At 45.1% G+C, this 23,955-nt stretch overlaps 1 protein-coding gene across 1 annotated transcript in view; it reads left to right on the top strand.

Moving 5' to 3' along the window:
- The window catches only part of DHX15 (DEAH-box helicase 15), a 100,528-nt gene that overhangs the window by 41,405 nt on the left and 35,168 nt on the right, over nt 1–23,955 (top strand). Inside the window, exon 6 of the mRNA XM_090035710.1 lies at nt 20,218–20,385. Within this exon, the coding sequence (XP_089891836.1) occupies nt 20,218–20,385 (168 nt within the window). The remainder of the gene's footprint in view (nt 1–20,217; nt 20,386–23,955) is intronic.

Raw genomic sequence — 23,955 nt, 5'->3', positions numbered from 1 at the left:
AAAATACAATGACTGTGATTTTAAAAAAAAGTTTGCAGAGAAATTAAGAATATAGAAAATTTAAGAGAGAAATAAAAATAAGAGGGCTCCCAGAACATGTGGAAAAAGGGAAATCCAGCAGAATGTTTAAAGCAGATATTCTATTCCTTCCTACAGATGAAAGTAAAGGCAACAGTTTTTGTAGACATTGCACACAGAGGTCAATACATGATCCCCAATTGAAATAAATTGGGAGACGTTACTGTATTCCTTCTGTTTTAAACAAAAGCAGCACATTTCTGAAGATTAGAGAGACTTTTGTTTGTATGTTGAGATCATAACATACCAGTGTTTCAAGACTTGTTACAGGCAACATTAAGAAGGAAGGAACTGAATGAAATTACAGCATCTCTCAGAGAAATAAAAGATACAGACTGGGTTTTCCTTTTACACTTAACACATGAAGAACAGCAGTAAGTTACAAAGCAGAGAAAAGGTCTAAATCTTTGAGAACTACATTTTTTCAAGGGTGGCATCATGGTGGGGGGGGGGAGGGGTCTGCTATAGACCACCAGACCAAGAGGAAATATGGTGGATGAGGCTTTCTTCACACGGCTAGTAGGAGTTTCCCGATCACAGTCTCAACTTCTCATGTGGGATTTCAGTCACCCTGATACTTGCTGGGAGGGCGGTACAGCAGTGCACCGGTAATCCAGGAAGTTTTTGGAGAGTGTTGGGAACAACTTCCTGGTACAAGTGGTGTAGTGGCCATCTAGGGGTCATGTTCGTTATCTGCTGCTCACAACCAGGGAAGAATGGGCAGGGGATGTACTAGTGTATGGCAACTTGGGAAGCAGCGGCCGTGGGATGGTTGAGTTCAGGATCCTGAGAAAAAGAAGGATGGCGAGCAGCAGAGTAAGGACCCTGGACTTCATAAAAGCAGACTTTGACTTGCTCAAGGAACTCATAGGCAGGATCCCCTGGAAAGCCAAACTGGGGAGGAGAGGACTCCAGGAATGCTGGCTATACTTGAAAGGAGCCTCCTGAGAGTGCAGGAACAAACCATCCTGATTTGCAGGAAGACTAGCAGAAGACCAGCTTGGTTTTAGCAGGGAACTCTCCAGTAAACTAAATCACAAAAAGGAAGCTTAAAAGAAGTGGAACCTTGGACAAACAACTAGGGAGGAGTACAAATGTATTGCTCGGGCATGCAGGGATGAAGTCAGGAAAGCTCAATTGGAGTTGCAGCTAGCAAGGGATGTAAAGAGAAAAAGAAGGTTTTCTACAAGTATGTCAGTAGCAAGAGGAAGATTGAGGAAAGTGTGGGTCCCTTACTGAACTGGGGAGGCAACCTTGTGACAGGATGCAGAAAAGGCTGAAGTGCTAAATTCCTTTTTCACCTCAGTCTTCACAGGCAAAATCAGCTCCCCGATTTACTGCACTAGGCAGCACAGTTTGGGGAGCAGGTGAGCAGCCAACTGGGCAAAAGAACAGGTTGGGGACTGTTTAGAAAAGCTGAGTATATAGGAGTCCATGGGGCTGGATGGGATGGATCAGGGGTGACGAGGAAGTTGGCTGATACGATTGCAGAGCCACTGGCCATTATCTTAAAACTCACAGAGATTGGGAGAGATCCTGAATGATTTGAAAAGGGCAAACATAGTACCCATCTTTAAAAAAGAGAAAAAGGAGGATACATGGAACTACAGACTAGTCAGCCTGTGCTGAGTTGCTGAAAAAAATAATTGAGCAGATCCTTATGTAATCCATTTCTAAGCACTTATAGGAGAAGGTGATTAGAAACAGTTGGCATGGATTTAACAAAGGCAAGTAAAGCCTGACCAACCTAATTACCTTCTGTGATTAGGTGACTGGTCTCCCTGCAGCCACTGAACCAGTAGCTGTGATGTACCTTGATTTTAGCAAGGCTTTTGATGCAACATCCCACAACATTCTTGCAGGCAAGCTAAGGAAGCATGGGTTGGATGAATGTACTGTAAGGTGGATAGAAAACTGGCTGACACATCAGACCCAGAGGATAGTAATCAATGGCTTGATGTCCACTTAGCAGCCAGTATGACTATCCCAGGGATCGCTCTTGGGGCTGGTTTTGTTCAATAGCTTCAGCAGCGACTTGGAAGATGGGATAGAGTGCACCTTCACAAGTTTGCAGACGACACCAAGTTGTGGGGCACAGTAGATATGCTGGATGGTAGGGCTAGGACTCAGGGTAACCCAGATAAATTGGAGGATTGGACCAAAAGGAATCTCATCAAGGACAAATGCAGAATCCTGCACATAGGATGGAAGAATTCCTTGCACTACTATAATTTGGGGAGCTGACTGGCTGAGCAGCAGCTCTGCCAAAAAGGAACTGTGGGTTACAGTGGACAATAAGCTGAATATGAGCCAACAGTGCCCTTGTTGCTAAGAAGTCCTTTACTGGTAGGAGAGTTGTCAGCAGGTCAAGCAAAGTGATTATTTCCCTATATACAGTACTGGTGAGCCCACATCTGAAGTACTGTGTTCAGTTTTGGGCCCCCCACTATAGAACAGATGTGGACAAATTGGAGAGAGTATAGCAGAGGGCAACAAAAGTGTTGAGGGAACTGGGGCCTATGACCTCTGAAGAGAGGCTGAGGAAACTGGGCTTATTTAGTCTAGAAAAGAGAAGACTAGGTAGGGATTTAATAGCAGCATTCAACTACCTGAATGGTGGTCCAAAAGAAGGTAGAGCTAGATTGTTTTCAGCGGTGGCAAAGGGTGGAACAAGGAGCCAACGGTCTTATGTTGCAGCAAGGGAAATTTAGGTTAGATATTAAGAAGAATTCTCTCAGTAGGAGGGTGGTGAAGCATTGGAACAGATTACCCAGAGCATTTGTGGAATCTCCATCCTTGGAGGTTTTTGAGACCCGGCTAGACAAAACCTTGGCTGGGCTGATCTAGTTGGGGATGGCCCTACTTTTAGTAGGAGGTTGGACTAGATGACCTCCTGGTGTCCTTTCCCACCCTAATTTTCTGTGTTTCCATAAACTTAATGGAAAGCACCCTAAAATCTCAGTGAGACTGACGATGGGAAGCAACAGCATAATACTAAGTGGCAAATTGTTAAGAAGAGAAAGATATCAAAACACAAGGACAAGGAAAATGAATAATGTTACAAATATAGGGGTATTCAAGATATTAGTGGGACCAAATAATAGTATGAGGGACAAGAAAGGAAAAAAATGGAAGGGGCAATATCACAGTGTGAGGAGAGATAAAATAGTAATGTTATGAACTAAAATAATTAGGAAAATAGCGAAGTAAAGGCTCATTTTTAAAGCTAAATGCAAAAGGTAAGGAGAGGTGGGAGGGGGTTATAAACATGAGAAATGGGCAAAGTCTGAAATATGACTCTGCACAACTCCCTCTAGAAAACAGTATCTAACAAACTTTAAAGTAGTGTCATGACTCCCATAGGGTAGGAATTGGGAGCTTTCCTGGAAGGAATTTGCTACTTAGTTATGGAGAGATTAAATATTTCCATCTGGGGGTTAAGGTAAAACTCCACATTTTAGTAAAAATACAAAAATAAGGACTGTTTGGGAATCCATATGGGAGAGATATTGGACCAGATAAATAATATGAGGGGGGAAGCAGGGTCTTTAGTAAATAAAGACAATTTTAGGGTACAAACATATAAAGAATATACAGCAGTGCTGTTTTAATGTATTAAGTAGGCCAAACATAATCTAGATATGTTTTACTCCTTTTCCTTCACCTCTTTATGAGAAAAATGTTCCAGCCAATAAACAAGCATATCTAGCCAGATTGTGTTAAAATTCAAACATGTAAACATTATGTTGATAATACGGATGATAGCTTTATACAAAGTGTTTATATAAAATTTTCTTTGTATATATGTAATAACTGGAGCTGTCAATTAATAACAGTTAATGCACGTGATTAATGTGTTAATCATTTCTTGCAGTCGTCTTTTTAATGCGTTCATTGTGCATGTGGTTTCGGAGCCCACTCTGGGGTTTCGCTCTGCTGCCTCTGGGCAGGTCAGTGGTGGCAGCACAGAGGAATGCAGGGCAACCCCGACACAGGCTCCAGGTGCCTGCAGCAGGAGGGGAGGTGCGCACACACAGGCACGCATGAGCAGCCACAGCGTGGTCAGGAACACAGCCCTGCTGTGTGTAGAGCAGTGCTGTGTGGATAAGTTGGGAGGGGGGAGGGCGAAGGCGGGGGTGCAGATAGAGGCCCCCACAGTGAGAGAGACAGAGTAGGGGAAGGGCTGGTTCTGGGGTGAACAGGGCTGGAGCAGATTGTCCCTGGGTATGTGGGGTGGGGGCTGGGATGCAGCTCCCCACCATCGCGCATACCCTTAGGGGAAGTGTGGGGTACATGTGCCTTCTGGATTTGTGTGTGGGGTGCAGGCGGGCTGCCTGCTGTGGGCTAGGGCTCTGCCCTGCTTCTTTTACCCCAGGAACTGTGTGGCACCATGTTGTGCCTCCTGCGTGTCCCCCATGCATCTCCCAGGGGTGCGTGCAGCGGCGGAGAGCTGCATCCCAGCCCCCCCACACCTGTGGATGAGCCACTTGCGGCTCTCGTACAAGCTGCCTCAGCCGTGGGGCCGCATTCACCCCAGAACCTGGCCTTCCCCCTGCCCTACTCTCTTCCTCACTGTGGGGGGCTTGATCTGCCCCTTCTCTCTTCCTCTGCTCTCACACAGCACTGTCTCTGCCTCTCAATCCCAAGCCACAGTACCCCTCATCGTGCCAGGGCATGCAGGAACTCTCCCCTTGTTCCAAACCCCGTACACCTTCACATTTCCCGCCCCCCATGCACTTATAACCCACACTTGCCCCTCCCAAACTTATAAAGTATCTGCATAACTTTGAGCTTTTCTGCTTATAATTTTGAGCTGTTAACTGTGTGATTAAAGTTGCAGTTATTTTCAACTGATTTTTTTTTTTTTAATCATTTAACTAATCAGTCATCTAATCAATCATTTAACTAATCATTTGACAGCCCTAGTAACCCCAGCTTCATGTAGTTCCTGTGTATTCTTCCAGTGTTGGACTTTCATTTTTATATTTCCTGAAAAAAAAGAAATTGATTTTGGAAAAAAATTGGAGAGGGTGCAAAGGAGAGGTGGAGGAGGAAAAAAAGTGAAGGACTGGAGGAAATAGCTTGTAGTGACACTCTTCAGAAAAACAGATTGAGTTTTTCATGAGAACCAAAGTTGAGAGGTGGCTAGACCACAGTGCAAAAATACTTTCATTGGGAGAAAACAAGGGCTTTTTATTCTAGCGCAAAAGGTGTAATGAGTCATTGGAAGCTGAAGCCAGACAAACTGAAGTGGGAAATAAGGCATGATTTTTCTGTGGTAAGGATGGCTAATCACTGGAACAAACTGCATAGGGAAGTATTGGAATCTACATCTTTTACTGTCTTCCAAATTGAGTTCCCTCTCTGGAAGATACATATTCATCAGAAAAGTTGTTCAGCTTAATGTAGGGGTAACTGGATGAAATGTAATTAACCTCTGATACACAAGATGTCAGACTGGGTGATCTAATTGTCCCTTCTGGCCTTAAAAATAGGTACAGATCCATTGCAAGTTTCTCAGTAGAAGTGGCCCTTTAAAGGGATACTAAAGGAGCATAATGTAGTGACCTGGAAGGCCAACTCGGCCAATCTGCGTTTTAATGCAGAAAATGATTCTTGGGGAAAAATAATCATAAATACAAAAAAGGTGACACCTGGCTGGATGGCAGCACTGCAGAGCAGGATCTGGGAGTCCTGGTAGATTGCAGACTCACCATACCTCTGTAGTGTGATACAGTCATGCAAAAGGCACATATGGCATCGATTGCGTGCAAGATGTGGGGGGTGCTAGTCACTTTACCTGGCATTGTTTAGGCCTCATCTAGAGTACTGTGCAGTTTTCAGTTGTACATTTTAAAAAGGATATGGAGAAGTTGGAGAGGATCTAGAGCTGGGGTACACGATGTTTTTTGGCTGGAGTGCTGAAAAACACCGCAATGCCTACCTTGGAAGGTACCGGAGTGCTGGCATGGCAGAAAAACAAAATGAGGATGGGGGTACACGGCAGGGTGTCCCATGCCCCGTGCTGGCGGTGACTGCGTGTGCACCTTGGGGCGGGCTGCGCTGCTGTGCTGTCTGCCCCAAGGTGCGCATGCAGTTGCTGCCAGCACAGAGCTGATGCCGGAGCTCTGGAGACCAGTGCAGCTGTTTGCAGCCTCCTGGCTGCAGCTGGCCCCGACTCTGCATAGTTGCTGCCAGCAGGAGCCTGGGCTGCTCCCAGCAAGCAGTTGAGATGATGCAAGCCCTGCTTGGAACAGCATGGGCTCCGTTGCTGGCAACAGCTACCCAGAGCTGGGGCTGGTCATGGCATGCTGAGCAAAATGGCCTTGTGTGCCATGCTTGGCATGCTTGCTGGGGGTTGCTGACCCCTGGTCTAGACGTAGGTGACAAAGATGTTAAAGGGCTTGGAAGGCAAGTCAGACAAGGAAAGGCTGAAGAGGCGTGGCAGGTTCAATTTGCAGAAAAGGTACTTAAGAGAGGACATGATGGTACTTAAGATGGTAGTCTTCAAAAACCTGTCATAAAGAAGAGAGAAAATACTATTTTTCTCTCTTGCTGCAGTTGGACATGAGCCAATGGCTTGAAGTTCCAGCAAAGTAGGTTTAGATTGGATATCAGGAAAACAAGAGTTACAACAGTGAGGCAGCAAAATGTACTGCATAGGTGAGTTGTGGGTTCCTCATCACTGGAGGGATTAAAGTAGCTGGACAGCCATTGGTCAGGGTTGATTAAGCATAGGTATGCTTATGTTCCACTATTTTGCATTCTTCTGCACTTCCTGTGTGGTTGTAGCATGGGGCTGGGATGGAATTTCTCTGCTCCCCAGCCTCCTTCTAAAGTGTCAGTGTTTTTTAAAATCTTCAGAGGCTGGATTTTGACTGGGGCATGCTAGTGCTCCTTTTGGGATTTAAACCCGGAGGTTCCTGGCTAGAGGGTCTTGCCCCTCTGCTCAGGGTTAGACCAGTTGTCACATTTGGGGTCAGGTAGGAATTTTATCCCATAGTCAGATTGTTATGGGCTCGGCGGGGGAGAGGTTGCCATCCTGTAGCAAGGGTCATGGCCCTCTTCCTGGCACTTCATGAATGTATATTAACCTTTGCAGTAGCAGGATGCTTATAACTCTTCAGGTACTAAAGGAAAATGTCAGCATAATATTCTTCTCATAGGCTTTTGTGAGGATGCTTACATAAAACATCTGGGGTCAGGGAATGGGTCAGTGAAAAGTCCCTGAATATACAAGTACCATACTGACTCAAATCCAGGGTGAGATTTTTTTTTTTCCTCCTTTAAGGTGGGGATGTGGCAAAGCCACTCACCTTGCAAACAAGTACAAGGGATAGAAACCACTGCTGTGGCTCTAATACTGGCCCTGACCAAGCACAGGAGGACAACTGCAGGTGGAGGGGAGGCACCATGGGCGGGGGGGGAAGGTCAGGCAATGGGGTTGTGTAGGTATGGGGGACAGGTGGCAAGGGGCAGGCCACTTGACTCCCCTATTGCCTACCCCACTGCTATTGTGGTGGGAGAGATTTAAAAAGAACCCTCCAATAAATAGATTCTGTACATGAAAAATTATAACACATTTTATAGTTTTCCCATGTATAGAATCCAGTTATTGGAGGGGAGGGTTCTTAAGTTCAGAGTTGTCTTGGATTTGGATAAAATCAGTAGTAGTTTAGCTTTGTAGCAAACTCCATTACATTCAAGTGTTGAATATTCCCAAGGTTACTAGGGTTGTCTTTGACATTCACGTACCTTCCCAATGAAGCTTTTTTGTTTAAACAATTGCTCAAGAATTTTCCTTGTCTTAAATTGATGCAGCTTGGAAGATGAAGGTTCTGGTTATGCATTGTTTCTTTCCTCCATTTCTTCCCCCATCCCACTACATACCAGTTTGCCCTTTTATTGGGACAAGAAAAGGGGGGAAGATTTGTTTCCTTCTGTCTAGTTTGGGGACTTTTGGTGGGGGTTTGACTTGCTGATGACATGATTTTAAATTCATTGTGGACAGCTCTCACCTGCATCCCTGTACTTTACAGAGGTCATTTTCTGTATGAGAACAGATCCCTAACAACATCTTTAAAGAGTGCCTCTTGATCAGAACTTGTCACATCGTCAGGGATCCTGGTTTTCTCTGTTTTAAAAAATCCAAAATTCTCTTATTTAAAGGGAGGGAGAAATCCAAAATTCTCTGATTAAAAACCCCAAATCCATGTTTTTCTGTGATTTTTAAAAATGAAACACCAATATATATGTATGTGTCTTATTAATATTTACCATTTTAAAGTAATTTGGAAGTCTACCAGGGCTTCAGTTATTATAATAAAATAAAAATACCTATAACTTTTGGTGTTTGATTTTGGGTTTGTTTATCATGGAAAAGCAGGGCTTTCCCTGCCCCCTTTGCTCACCAGGACACAGGTCCAGCTGTGGCTGTTCCCTCCAGTGTTTTGAAGGCCAGCCCCACCTGGCCCTATAACACGCAACTCCCTGTGCTTCCACCCTCGTCCCCTGCCACACTGTTCACTGAGCCCTGTGCAGTGAAGCTGGACTCACAGGTCATGGGGCTTTGCCAGGGTGGCAGGGAGAGGGGCAGAGTCAGCCCAGCTCCATAGTGCGAAGCTCCCCACCATTCCTCATGACTTGCATGTAGCAGTGAGTGGGGCCGGGCTGCCAGCTCCACTATGGAGCTCAGGCAAAGTGCACACGAGCCTTGTGTAATGCAGTTCGAGGGACCCTACACCCAGGCTTCACGTTTCTGCTGTTTCACCCTGGCACTCTGCTGGCCCGAGGGCACCAGCACTGGCCCTGTACTCCTACCCACTGCCACTGCTACTTTCATGCCACTGCACCTTCTGCTACTACTTCCCTACTTTTCCTCCTCTGTGACCACCCACCACTGCTGCCGCTGCTCCTCCCCACCTGCCCACTGCTGCTTCCTGCTCTCTCCTCCCTCACTACTGTATCATGCAGTCCCAGGCATGCAGCCAGAAACACTGTGGTGCTGGCCAAGGCAGGCTGGCTCTGGCAGAAAGCGGGTTCCAGCTGCATGGCCTCGGCGTAGGCCCCTCTGACTGGGGTGATTGCCAGCGATCCCCCCCCGCCATTCTTATCTGAAACACTTTCCGGCAGAGGGAGGGTGGGGGAACATCATCATCAGCACCAGGCCAGAAGCCTCTGCTAGGCTAAGCTTCTGGCTGGGCTTGGGTGTGGTGCGGGTTCAGATGGACCTTGCTGCTGCTGTCACTGGGTCCTGGCACCAGCGGGTGCTGCTGCTGGTGCCTTGTCACCTTTGACAGGCAGCTGCTGGCAGGTGATAATTTTCAGAATTTTAGAGGGGTCCTCTAAAATAGTCTGGTGGGCCATATTTTGCCCACCCTTGTTCTGTGTGCTCTAAAGTGTGTTGTCTCAAATTGTCTTGAAAGTTGCTCTTTGGGGCTTCTGGGTATGTGATTGTTTAAGTAAAGGGGTTCAAATAATACTCATATATTTACAAAATTACTCTAGTTCTTTTAAGGCAGACAAGGTTCTTTGGGTGAATCTGATATCTTAAATAGTTGGAAAAAAATTTTCAGCTATTTAAAACTACAACCAACTTTTAAACCTAACTTTTTTTAAAATTAGGTTTTAAAACCTATATTAAAAAAAAGTCCAACTAAAAAAAACTACAGCCTACACCCTTAGTTCTTTTAATGCGTTTTGCACACAGTTGTGGCCCAAGCTATGGCACTAATCCTTCCCAAACTAATCTTGCTGGTTTGTATGCTCATTGCGCTTTTGGGGAAACAGAATTTTTGAAGCTGTTGAGGGGCAGAGGTGTGGGAAGAAACTCTAGATTGGTGAAGCCAAATTGAAGTACGTGTGCAAGTAGCCTAGAGTTCTCATGACCTTCTGGCTTGCAGTCTATTTCAATAACTAGATGGCTACCAGACCTGAGCAACAGCCTTATCTGTGACAGCTGTCAAAGGAAGTTGAGTGCATTCTCTGCCTGCAGTCCTTAGGGAGTTTACCCTGGTAAGGAGGGAATAAATTTGTTATCTATAATACATTAATGAATAACTGGTTCCTACCGCTTGAAGAACAACTGTATATTAAATGTTAATTTCCCATGACAGATCTGTCTATTGCAGCTTTGCTCAAACCCCAGCTTTGGAGCCATGTGCAGTTCCCATGCAGTTTTAAATGGGGCTCCTGAAGAAAGAATACTAGTTAAATGAAAGCCACTTTTTTCTCTGTATTTTGTTTTTTCCGTTAATAAATTCATAGATTGTAAGTGGCTAGAAGGGACCTTGCAAGATCATCAGGTCCAGCTCCCCCCCACACTAAGCAGGGAAGACAGCTCTCCTCTTGAAGACTCTCCTGTTCAAGTCCAGTCTCTTGAAGACTTCCTGGGTAGGTGATTGCACCACCTCTGGAGGGAGTTTATTCCACTGTCTGGACACCCAACTGTGAAGAAGCTTTTCATAGTGTTAAACCTGAAGTGGTCTTCCAGGAGTTTGTGGCCATTACTCCTGGTTTTCCCCAAGGGTGCTCTGGTGAACAGGTGTTCACTGAGCCCTTGATGTATTCCCCTGATGTAGCAGTAAGCTGCTACTAAGTCCCTTCTCAGCCTTCTCTTTTCTTAGGCTGAAGAGACCCAAGTCCCTCAGCCTTTTCTTGTATGGCTTGCCTTGCAAGTCTCTGATCATATGGGTGGCTCTTCTCCCGACTCCCAAGTGTTTCCACATCTTTGTTGAACTATGGGGCCCAGAACTGGACACAGTACTCCAGCTGTGGTCTTACCAATGCTGAGTAAAGTGGAAGAATCACTTCCTTGGTTTTCTTGGTAGATGCATCAGTTGATACATGCCAGTGTTGTTTGCCCTGCTGGCTGAAGCATCGCACCGATGGCTCATGTTCATACTATGATCTGTTATTACCCCTAGGTCCCTTTCAGTCATGGTACTGGTCAGTTTGGCACCACTGAGCGTGTAAGTATGTTGGGGATCATTTGTCCCTAGGTGGAGCTCTTTATACTTCTCAATGTTGAACTTCATCTGGTTCCAGTCTGCCCAACTTGCTAGGTAGGCTGCAGATACAGGTGGACCTAGACAATCGTCAGATGTGACCATGCTCCCCAGTAACTTGGTGTCATCCATGAACTTGGCCAGTGAGCAGTTCACCCCCACATCCAAATAATTGATAAAGATGTTGAAAAGCAGTGGACCAAGCACAACCTCCGAGGGACACCAGTAGCCACTTCTTGTCAAGATGACACAGATCTGTTCATTAGAACTCTCTAGGTCCTACCCTGCAGTCAGCTTCGTACCCACCTGTCAAGCAATTCTCCAATTTAAGCCCGCAATTCTCCAATTTTCCTGTAAAACATTATGGGATACCAGATCAAAGACCTTTTGGAAATCTAGCTATACAGTGTTGACCTCCTCCTTCTTATCCAAGTGGTGAGTTACCTGGTAATAGAAGGAGGTGAGATTTACCTGCGATGAAGCCATGCTGGCTGTCATTCAGAATCATACTTTCTACAAGCTTATTATACTAGACTCCTTGATAAATTTTTTCCAGGATTTTCCCTGGGATAGAAGTTAGGCTAAGTGGCCTATAGTTGCCTGGGTCTTCTTTCCTCCCTTTCTTGAAGATGGGCACAAGGTCGACCCTCTTCCAGTCTTCAGGGACCTCCCCTGAACGCCATGTTTTGGAAGAATTTTGCCAGATCATGCACCAGCTCAATGTCAACAGTAGGAAGGCCGTCATTCCCACAATGCCCATTTGGAATCTTATCTAGTATGATTTTCCCCTTAGTTCGGCAAAATACTGAAGTAAAATAATCATTTCAGGAGTTCAGTTTTTTCCTGAGTTTTGGTAACCAGTTGTCTTGAGTTGTTAAGCAAGGTTCCACATGTCCATTTGTTTTTCTCCTGTTCCCTATATACCTGAGGAAGGATTTCTTACTGTCCTGGATTTCTGTTGCTAGTTTAAATTCAGTCACTGCTTTAGCCTTTCTAATCTCCTTCCTACAAGTGTGGGCCATTGTATAGTTTCCTTTGGGGACTGCCCCAAGCTTCCATTGTTTTTATGCCTCTTCTTTTTTTTTTTTCAAGAGGATCATGATATCCCTGTTAAGCCAAGAGGCTTACCAGCCCTTCTGCTGCCTTTCCTTTGCATGGGAATGGACTTCATTTGTGCTTCGAGGATTGTGTCCTTGAGGAACGACCACTCTTCATGCATTCCTTTCACCTTTGGTCACTGGTCCCGCAGTGCTTCCCCTATTGCCATGAACCTGTTGAAATTTGCTTTTTTTGAAGTCCAAAACTTTGAACCTGCTAGTTGATTTTCCTGCCTTGTGACTGGCAGTGAATGTGATGGCTTCATGGTCTCTGTTGCCTAGGCTACCCTCTATGTTCAAGTTGCTCACCAGATAGTTTCCTTTGGCCAAGACCAAGTCTAGGAGAGCATTACCTCTGGTCGGCCCATGCACTTCCTAAGTCAGGTAGAGCTGTTCAATACAGGTCAGGAAGTAATCCAACTGACCCGACTTAGCCAAGTGTTCCTCGCAAGAGATGTCTGGGTAATTGAACTTGCCCATGATGACCATGTCCTGTGCACATGTGGCTTGAGAGAACTCCAGATCAAGCTCCTCCCCCTGGTTTGGTGGTCTGTAGTATATACCTACGGTTAGGTGTCTCACTGAAGCCCCCCCGACCCCGTAGTTTGACTCGGAGAGTTTCGAGCCACTTTTCTTTGGAGCTGATGTCGGCCTCCAAGGAGGTGTACTGCTTCCTCACGTAGAGAGCTACATCTGTACCTTCCTTCCCTACTCAATCCTTTCTGTACAGGGTGTAGTTCTTTATGGCTACGTTTTGAACATTCTGCAGTTCTTGCTTATTTATTGTAAGCCATTTAACAACAAACTTTTGAGCTGAAGTACTGTGTCCATATCACTGACTTGTGGGTAGGTGCATCTCTGAAGCTGCAGCTCTTGGGTGGTTAGAAGGACCAGGAATTTGGCCAGCCTGGTCCAAGATGCCCTGTACTTTTACCTCCCTCCCCACTCTCCCCTTCCTTGATCTGCCTACAGTGTTTACTTACTGATTTCATTTTTTTAAAATTTGCCTTGATGTTGTTTCTAAATAGTGTCGTGCCCCTAATGCCGGTGCACCCTTGACCTGCGAGCCTGGGTCGGCACGACCGGCTTGGCGCGAGGAGGGGGATTTATGACCGGGCAGGTGGGTGATAATGGTGCGCAGGAGTCAGTTGATTTAAACACAGCGTATTTGGTTACACAAAAGGTTTATTTTACTTACGCTACTGATGTGCTGCAGCGCAGGCAGAGAAGTTGATTTATTCAGTTACAGCATGCAGATATGTTACCCAGCATTTACAGGGTGGGTAAGAGTTGCTTGTTACAGATTCCGAGCGATTCACATAAGCCGTCGCAGTCTGCAGATTACCGAGAGCTCTTGATAAGAAAGATAACTTCAGAGATAGAGAGATAAACAGGCCGGCAAGACGGGGGTACGCCAAAAAAAAATACATAGGCGGAGAGAAATATTCGTGCATGATCTGTTCTTCTTGAGTGTATATGCAGTTCTCTGCTTTGGGCGGAAGTTCTTTCAAAGCTATATTTGCCAAAGGTGACCAATTACTATACGCTAGGCATAAATAATTAATGAGTTGGCACTTGTGCTTTCTTTGTTTGCTCAGGTTTCAGAAAAAGGGGGGTTATTTTTACTTGGGTGGTACTGGTCCTGTTTGGTCACAGGATGGCGCGCATAGTATATTTAATTTTACAACTTCATTAAATTAGTTTCATTTTTATCTGGTCACCATGGGTACAGATATCACTCGTGCTGAGTTATCAAGGTCAGTTTCTTTTGTATGGGAGCTCAAGTAATTTAAAATGAGGCACAGATGGGGTGTGTATATGCAGCACTGTTAATACAGAGGGATAAATTACAATTACAGAGTTTGTTGTGTTAGGTTCTGACCTTTTGCCATCTGACCTTTTGCCATCGGCATCTGAAATCAAAGACTTTGATCTTTGACAAATAGAATGAAGGTAAATTATTTTTATAAGCATTTAGATTGAGATGGATACAAAATAGTCAGTTGTACGTGGAGAACTACCCCAAATGATTATGCCATCACAAAAAAAAAATTCTTAAGCTTAAAATCTTGCTCACTTAGTGTTTTTACAGATTAAGCTGTGGTAGCTCAGTAGAACTTGGATGATTAGGTAGAAGGCAGGGTAAACTTGGACTTTCTAGACCAGGGCTGTTAAACTTCTTGGCACTTGGGGACTGTTTGCTGTGCAAGCTTCAGACTATGGTACTACGTGTTGCTTGGGCCACTTGTTTGAGTATTTTGATGGAAATTTGATTTACATGTAGGTAAGTTATGATACAAGTCTGTGAAAGTTGCTTTCAACATGCACAATGAACATTCAGATGCACCACAATTTCAATCCTGATGATGGGTTCTGTGAAAATAAAGTATACTGCTTGTTTATGGGTACATGCATACATTTTAAGGATTTCCTGGAACTTTAGGATGAACTGGAATCCTTGCATCCTTCACTGCTTTGTTCAGTGTGTACTCTAGGGAGATTTTGTTGATCACAAGCTATTTTTCAAATCATACTCTGACTTTATCTGGTCTTGTAAGAGGCCCTTGACAGACTCATTCTAAATAATGATTACTCATTGCAACAAGGGGTCCACAAAAGCTTAATTTTATCTTGTCTTGCATATGTGCGTATAATCATTTCAGGAGTTTGTCTTGCGACCCAGAGTAATAAAATTTAGGTACCAGTTTCTGGAATTATGAAAAGAGGGAAAAAGGTAGGAATCTTCAGGGGGGTAAAAGATTGTATATTCAACTTGTCTGCCATGCTTTCCAGATAGTTATGGGCTCAGGAGCCCATTTTCTGAATGTTTAGTTTTGAATTGTTAATGCTTTTTTGGTGGTGGTTGTTATTTGTGGTGTTTTTGTTCATATACTTGAGAATAAAATTTCAGAAAGGCACTTTGTTCTCCCTCAGAAGTCACTTCTGCTCAGAGGTTTGAATTGAATGGTTTTAAGTTTAAATTTTGCTGCTGGGAGAGGTAGCAATTTTGGTTAAAGTAGCTGTAGATAAAACTAAAATAGTGTTTGTTGGCAGAGGGCAGCATTTGGAGAAATCGTGTGCCCTCTGAAGGTAGTGAAGATCTACTATTTTATCACAATGGTGTATAACTCTGAGGTCTCTCTTTGTATTCATTATTCTTTTTGGCTGTTGGCAGGAATTACATTTTATGCTCCATAACATGGCAAACGATCCACAAAGATGTCCCACATATAATGTATGTGGTAGGTTTGTATGGTGCCTTAAGCAGAATGTGTTGCGTAAGGTGTTTTGCAGTTGGGACTTCCCCAAACCATGCCAGCAATCAGCTGATTGTCAACATCAGGTGGCCCTGGTCCTGGTCCTGGAACCTTACCCAGGATTTTCTGGGGCCAGTGTCAGCAATCCAATGATTGTCAGTTCTGGCCTTGCATAGTCCAACCCAAATCCCCAGAATCCAGTTGGAGGCTGCTTCAAGTCTGGAACAAGATATGCTTCACTTTCAGCTGAGTGTCAAGATTGAGCACGGGGCAGCCCCAGGGTCTGGGAGCAGCCCCACAGTGGTGCAGTTGGGATACAAGGAATTTTATGCCCCACCCTAAATGCATATCACGGCAGGACACAGCGTTTGGGCTGGGACATAAATCATTTATCAAATCCCAATGGCACCATTATTACAACATCTGCCAGGGGCCTTAGACTGGCAGCAGTCATTCTTGGTGCACTGCATTCTTTTTTCTAACTGCCAGGTGAGCAGTCCACTGGGAAGTGATAGCTGTGGTCTTACATGTATACATTTTTCATCTCCAGGCAGGACTCTTTTAATGAATTAGGGCTACTTCTGTACCAGCTGGAGTGTCTGAATATAATTTTAGAGCTCATTCTCTAAGAAGATATGGGTGGCTATAAACACAACAGGCTCACTGACAGACTGTCTGTTCTATGCTCAAGCTTAAATATCCAGTTAGCTGTGAGATTCCAGCAATTGATATGGAGCTTTCCGTACTCTGAGCAGCTGCAGGGCTTTCTCACCACAGCCTCTGGCATCTCTTTTTATGGAATACTGGTAGTTAGCATGATGGTGTTCAGGGTGTGCTGCAAAGTATACATTTTGTACTTCTAACGCGCACAAAGCAATATATTCACAAATCCAACGGTCAGACACTAAATATTTGTAATGGAATTGTCCAACCGTCAAATTCTGTAGATTTTTTTTGTGGTAAGCATAGTTTCATAGTTTCTAGGGTCGGAAGGGACCTGAGCAGATCATCTAGTCCGACCCCCTGCCATGGCAGGAAAGAATACTGGGGTCAAATGACCCCAGCAAGATGTTCATCTAACCTCCTCTTAAACACCCCCAGGGTAGGAGCCTGCACCACTTCTCTTGGAAGCTGGTTCCAGACCCTAGCCGCCCTGACTGTGAAGTAGCGCCTCCTGATATCTAACCTAAACCTACCCTCTGCCAGCTTGTGACCGTTATTCCTGGTCACTCCTGGCGGTGCTCGGGGAAACAGTGACTTCCCTAATGACTGCTGATCCCCCCTGACTAGTTTATAACAGGCCACAAGATCCCCCCTCAGCCTTCTCTTTTGGAGGCTGAACAGGTTCAGGTCCCGCAGCCTGTCCTCATAGGGCCTGCCCTGCTGCCCCCGATCATGCGAGCGGCCCTCCTCTGGACCCTCTCCATGCTGTTGACATCCCTCTTGAAGTGTGGCGCCCAGAACTGGACACAGTACTCCAGCTGCAGCCTGACCAGTGCCGCATAGAGGGGGAGGATCACCTCCTTGGACCTGCTCGAGATGCATCTGGGGGTGCATGCCAAGGTGCGGTTGGCCTTCCTGACTGCCTCCCCACACTGCCAGCCCATGTTCATCTTGGAGTCAATGATGACCCCCAGATCCCTTTCCGCCTCCATGCTGACAAGAGGGGAGTTCCCCAACCTGTAGGTATGGTGCCGGTTGTTCCTCCCGAGGTGCATCACCTTGCACTTGTCTGTGTTGAAGCCCATCCTATTTTCGTCCGCCCACCCTTGTAACCTGTCTAGGTCTGATTGTAGCCTGTTGCATCCTTCCAATGTGCTCACGTCCCCCCACATCTTAGTGTCATCAGCAAATTTGAACAGGGTGCTTTTTACCCCCTCGTCAAAATCACTGATGAAGATGTTGAACAGTGGGCCCGAGGACTGAGCCCTGTGGAACCCCACTGCCCACGTCCTTCCAGGTTGAGAAGGACCCATCCACCACCACCCTCTGGGTGCGGCCCTCCAGCCAGTTGGCGAGCCATTTGACTGTGTGGGTGTCTACACCACAGCCCTCCAGTTTCTTAATGAGAACAGGGTGAGAGATGGTGTCAAAAGCCTTCCGGAAGTCCAGGAAGATTATATCCACTGCTACCCCTGCATCTAATGATCTGGTGATCTGATCGTAAAAGGCCACCAGGTTGGTCTGAGAGGACCTGCCACTGATGAACCCGTGTTGGTTGCCCTTAAGCATGCAGTCCCCTGCTGGCCCCTCCTGGATGTGTGCTAGCATAATTTTCTTGAACAGCTTGCCTAGGATCGAGGTGACACTAACTAGCCTATAGTTTCCCGGGTCCTCCTTCCTGCCTTTTTTGAAGATGGGAACCACGTTGGCCCTCTTCCAGTCCTCTAGTACCTCACCAGAGCACCACGAGTGCTCATAAAGTTGTGCCAGGGGACTTGCCATGACCTTGGCCAGTTCCTTTAGAACTCTAGGGTGGAGATCATCCGGGCCAGCTGACTTGAATACGTCCAACCCCTCCAGAAGCTCCCTAACTAAATCCTCGCTAACCCATGGCCCAGGTGTGCCTCCCCCCCCGAGGGGGGGCCCAGCAGGGAGGTGGCTGTTCTGGTCCCTACTTAGGAAGACGGAGGCAAAGATATCGTTAAACGTGTTAGCTTTGCCGTCTGGTGTGATGACCAAGTTTCCCATGGTGTCCTGCAAGAAGGGCCCCACATTACTCGGGACCTTCTTTTTACCCCCTACGTATTTAAAAAAGAACTTCTTATTGTCCTTAATCTGGGAAGCTAGCCCCAGTTCCATCTCTGCCTTGGCCTTCCTAACTACCCCCCTACATCCCTGAGCAACTACAGAATAGCCCTCTCTGGTGATAACCCCTTCCTTCCTTCCATTGGGTGTAAGCCTCCTTTTTAGCAAGTTTAGAGGAATGCGGGGGCTAGATTGCTTCAGGTTCTTCGATGTATCCAATTTCTAACATTTAGAGCAAGGGAAAGCAGCCTACATTCTGTGGAATCATTGGATCCAGTTTGTTCAGCTGGTCTTCGGTGGTGGGGGGGTTTGTCCATGTCACATCACACTGCACACTGCTGGGCAGTGGGAGCTTCACCCGTTCTGCACTGCAGCCAGGCAGCAGGGAGAAGCAGGCGGCCAAGTCTTAGCACCAGTCTGTCTTGGGTTCATGCTGGACCATTCTGGCTTGACTCTGGAAAATAGTTGCCAACTGCTGATGTAGGCTTGAATTTATTCTTTTATGAATATACCAATAGGGGCATTTCAGTCCAGATTCTTCAAGGCATTTAAGTGAGCTAAATACTTGATTTGTTTGTAAAGTTTACCTTTGTTGGGAAAAAAATCATCATAAGTACTTGGTGCACTTGAATTTATAACGTATTTGAAGCTAAGGTCTGTGTTACCAAATGGTACTTTGTCAAAGGAAAGCAGGCAAGCCAGCAAAGTTTGTGTTTTGTTAGGTCTACATTGGCATTAACCATACTGTAAAATAATCAGTTCATGTTTGAGTCATAAGTATTGAGCCACTGTTGATCAGTAGTATATTAAAAACACTTTAGTGCAGAGTATCTATCATAAGTTTCATTTAAAGCTATAACTGCAATATGTTTATTTTTCTTTATCCTGATGAATAATTTTTGCCTGCTTACCTTTTTAGTTTAAAGGATGTTTTTTCAAAGATTATAGTTGAGAGGAATTTATGCATTTACCCCAATACAAGACAACCCTGAATTTAAGGCGGCAGCTCCTCAACAATTAGATTCTATGCATAGAAAAGTTATAAATGTATTATTATTTTCTATGTATAGAATCTAATTTTTGGAGGACCATCTTAAATTCTTCCCCCTACTGCCTGCAGATAATAGGGGGGCAGGGACAGAGTAATGGGGCAGGCAGCAATGGGTTGTTTGCAGATTTCTCTATGGTTAATAGTACCATTTTCAGTAAAGCCAATAGGAGGCATTGTAGTTTCTAGTCTGAGAGTGTTAGCATATTAGCTACTGGCTTAAAGTTTTGCTGTGGTACTTCTCTATTTTAATCAATCATTTGTATAACTAGAGGTCACTTATTTTACATCTAGCTCATTTCTGAAATGAAACTGAGTTGTAAGTGAATGGATAGGGTTAAATATTTTCAGTAGCTCATTGTGATACAGTCTGTAGTGTCAGATTATGTGGGTAATCTTATGATAGAAATCCACAAGATACATCCTAGCCTTAATTTGGAATAGTTTATTGATGCATTTCTTCCTTAAGTTCGGGGGAATTTTAGAAAAATGCAGGATGGAGTTAAGTCTGGTTCTTGAGCATCCATGTTTATACTGTAAAGGTGTTTGTTCTCATTAGGTACAATGAAGCAAATCTTCCATATAATTGCATTAGTGATACGTGACATTAAAGCTTAATTGGCTTATTTAAAATATCTTGCACATCAATTTCCTTTAGATTGTGAAAATTGAAAAGGTCATGAGTGCATTTTAATATTCCTGGGTGAAAGATTTCAATTTTAGTACAATTTGTAGAGAATTAATTAGAAAACATGACTAAAAGAAAAAGTGTGTTGAATGTAAATAAGGTTGTTATATGTTCATTAGAGTGTAAAAGTTACAATATCTTGGACTGTTGAGGAAACTTCAGTAGAAATTCAGCAAACACCCAAGCTTGTTTTTATTGTCTGGTTGGACGTAGCTTAATTGCCATGCCGAGTTCTTAAATGAAATCCTTTGGTTTTCATGGTTTGTTTTTTTTAACCTTTGTCTTTGCCTTATAGGAGATTGATGAAGCCTGTAAGAGAATAAAGCGTGAAATTGATGATTTGGGTCCCGAAGTTGGTGATATCAAAATCATTCCATTATATTCCACTCTTCCACCACAACAGCAACAAAGGATCTTTGAGCCTCCCCCTCCAAAAAAACAAAATGGAGCAATAGGAAGAAAGGTATCAATAGCAGCAAAATGTTTTGTGTTTTGACAATCTCCAACGTATCACAGTACTTGCAGTGGTAATTGAAATATAATGCGTCTCAGCTATTAGTCTTAAATACATTTGGATGGTTGAAAGTAGAAAATTTGGTCTAAATCTTATTTGGTAGCAGTTTTGTACAATATTTCTTTGTCAAATATTTCTCAAATTAAGATTTTAATAATGTCAAGAGTTCAAATTATATCAGTGTATGATAGTATCCACTGACTTTGTTTACACATTTTATTCAGAGCACTTTTTTTTAACCTGTAAAAGCTCTGAATGTTTTAAAATTAAAACTCTGAATCAAAAATGCTCTCCCATGGCAGATCAAATCCTGTGAAATACTGGACCCCAAGAATCCTGTTTGTTGAAATGCAGGCAGGATGACTAGTTAAGGGACTGACCACCTTACTGGTTTTACACTTGGTGAGGTGGGGAAGGATGAGTCCTGGGTGCTTTCAATTCTGGCACATGCTGGGCCCAACCTGCTTTGGGAACAGTGTTTGGTGTGGAGTTTGGGGTGGTGCATCTGTGAAACCATAATGCAGGTGTCCTAAGTTGAGCTTAGAGAAGACAGAAATCTCTCATGAAGCAAAAGGTCAAAAGCTTGCTTTATCTTGATTTTCAGTTAGGGGACATTGATTCTGGAATTAGCTCTCATCAGAAACCAAATCTGTTACTTTCAAGGCAAGGTCTGCTGGCTTTTTTTAGATGACAAGAAAGGTGTGGGCTATGATGAGCAAAAAGTGTACTGTCAGATTCATAGATGTTTGGGTTGGAAGGGACCCTGCCCTGGGCAGGAAAGAGTGCTGGGGTGAGATGACCCCAGCCAGGTGCATGTCTAGCCTCCTCCTAAAAACCCCCAAGGGAGGAGAGAAGAGCCCATTCCAGATTTTGGCAACCGTTACCATAAGAAAGGTCTTCCTGATGTCTAACCTAAATCTGTTCTCTGTAAGTTTGTGGCTGTTGTTCCTAGTTACTGTAAGGGGTGTCCTGGTAAACAGGGCATCTCCTATTCCTTGCTGTCTCAGCCCTCTGTTGCGGAGGCTTAAGAGATCCAGGACCCTCAAGCTTTCCTCATGGATGGGTACAAACTGTTCAAGAAGGACAAGCAAGAGAGAAGAGGAAGACTTGCTCTTTATGTAAAAGAGCAGGATGATTGCTTAGAGGTACAATATGAAACTGGAGGACAGGCCTGTTGAAAGTCTCTGGGTTAGGATGAGAGGGGAAAGCAACAAGGGTGATGTGGTGGTGGGTGTCTGCTATAGATAGGGTGACCTTATGGGACTATTTGAAATTGTAGCTGCCTCCCTCCGTCCTCGCCAGTTGCTGGCGGCAGTTGCCTATTTCCCAGTTCCTCCTGCTCTGCCTCTGCATCCCATGACCAGCACGCCAGACTCTAGTTCTAATTTTCAGTGGCTGCCCGGGACCAGCCTCTGAAATCCAGGAGTGTTCTGGCCAATACAGGACATATAGTCACCCTAGCTGTAGACCACCAGACCAGGAGGACAAAGCAGATGAGGCTTTCTTCAAACAGCAAGTGGAATGACAGAGACTTGGTGGGTTAGCTCTCATGATTGGAGTACTGTCATGGATGGGTACAAACTGTTCAGGAAGTATAGGCAGGAGAGAAGAGGAAGAGGAGTTGTACTGTAGGTAGAAGAGCTGTATGATTGCTCAGCACTCCAGTGTGAAACTGGAGATAGGTCTGTTGAAAGTCTCTGGGTTATGCTTAGAGGGAAGAGCAACATGAGTGACATGGTGGTGGGTGTCTGCTGTAGACCATCAGACCAGGAGGATGAGGTAGATGAGGCTTTCTTCAGACAACAAGTGGAAGTTTCCAAATCACAGGGCCTGGTTCTTATGGGGGACTTCAGTCACCCTGACATCTGCTGGGAGGACAAAACACAGCAGTGCACAAGCAATCCAGGAAGTTTTTTGACAGTCTTGGGAACAACTTCCTAGTACAAGTGTTGGAGTGCCAGCTAGGAGCCATGATCTTCTTGATCTGTTGCTCACAAACGGGAAAGAATTGGTGGGGGATGTAGAACTGGATGGCAAGTTGGGCAGCAGCGGCCACGAAATGACCTGAGTTCAGGGTCCTGACAAAAGGAAGGAAGGAGAGCAGCAGAGTAAGGACCCTGGACTTCAGAAAAGTAGACTTCAGCTCACTTGGCAAACTGATGGGCAGGATCCCCTGGGAGGCCAATCTGAGGGGGAAAGGAGTCCAGGAGAGCTGGTTGTATTTTATAGCAACCTTACTGAGGGTGCAGGAACAAACTGTCCTGATGTACAGGAAGACTAGCAAGTATGACAGGTGACCAGCTTGGCTTAGCAGAGAAGTCTTCAGTTAGCTTAAACACAAAAAGGAAGCTTACAAGAAGTGGAAGCTTGGACAGATGACTAGGAAGGAGTATTCAAATGTTGCTTGGATATGCAGAAATGGAATCGGGAAGGCCAAAGCACAATTGCAGTTGCAGCTAGCAAGGGATGTGAAGAATAACAAAGGAGGGTTTCTGTAAGCATGTCAGCAAGAAGAGGAAGTGTGGGTCCCTTACTAAATGGGAGAGGCAACCTAGTGACAGGTGATGAGGAAAAGGCTGGAGTACTCAATGCCTGTTTTACCTCTGTGTTCATAGGCAAGGTCAGCTCCCAGACTGCTGCACGAGACAGAACAGTTGAGAGGAAGGTGAGCAGCCCTCAGTAGTGAAAGAACAAGTTAGGGACTATTTAAAAAAGCTGCATGTGTACTAATCCATGGGGCTGGATTCAGCATGTCTGAGGGTGCCGAAGGTGTTGGTTGATGTGATTGCAGAGCCACTGGCCCTTATCTTTGAAAACTCATTGCGGGAAGTCTCAGATGATTGGAAAAGGGCAAATATAGTGTCCATTTTTAAGACAGAGAGAAGGAGGATCCAGGGAACAACAGTCCAGTCAGCCTTACTATAGTTCCTAGAAAAAATATGGAGCAAGTCGTCAAGGAATCTATTTCTAAGCACTTGGTGAAAGCATGCTCCTCCAAGGAAAAGTCATGCCTAACCAATCTGATTGCCTTCTATGTGGATGCGGGGAGAGCAATGGACATGATATACTTTGACTTCAGCACAAGATGATTGAGTTCAGGATCCTGAAGATAGGAAGGAAAGAGAGCAGACAATGTGTGCTTGGCCGGGTAGATGGAGCTAGGGGTGTGTGGGGAGTTGTCTGTCAGTGGGGCGAGCAGGACCAGGATTACGGAGCAGTGACAGCACGAGGCCAGGGCCGTGCTGGGGATGCATCCCTGCTCTGTGCTGGGTCCTAGTCTCATCCTGTCACTACCCGACCTGCCAGTCCTGCTCCTGTATGCCACTCCTTGCCCACCCTCAGCACCATCCCATGTACCCAGTTGAGGGCACCCTGTCCGTGGGGGTCCTAGGCAAGTCTCCGTGGACACCCTGGTCACCCACTTCATCCAGTGTCTCTGGACCGGTCTGCTACTATACTAATTAAGAAATTTTGGTGAGTTGTTGGAGGAGGAAGGGGGTGCTGCCTCAGTCCATGACA

Source organism: Crocodylus siamensis, chromosome 2 (assembly GCF_052110815.1).
Source record: "Crocodylus siamensis isolate JL-2025a chromosome 2, ASM5211081v1, whole genome shotgun sequence".
NCBI classification, from domain to species: domain Eukaryota; kingdom Metazoa; phylum Chordata; order Crocodylia; family Crocodylidae; genus Crocodylus; species Crocodylus siamensis.
The sequence above is the reverse complement of the archived record's forward strand: the minus strand, read 5'-3'. Positions and strand labels throughout refer to the sequence as shown.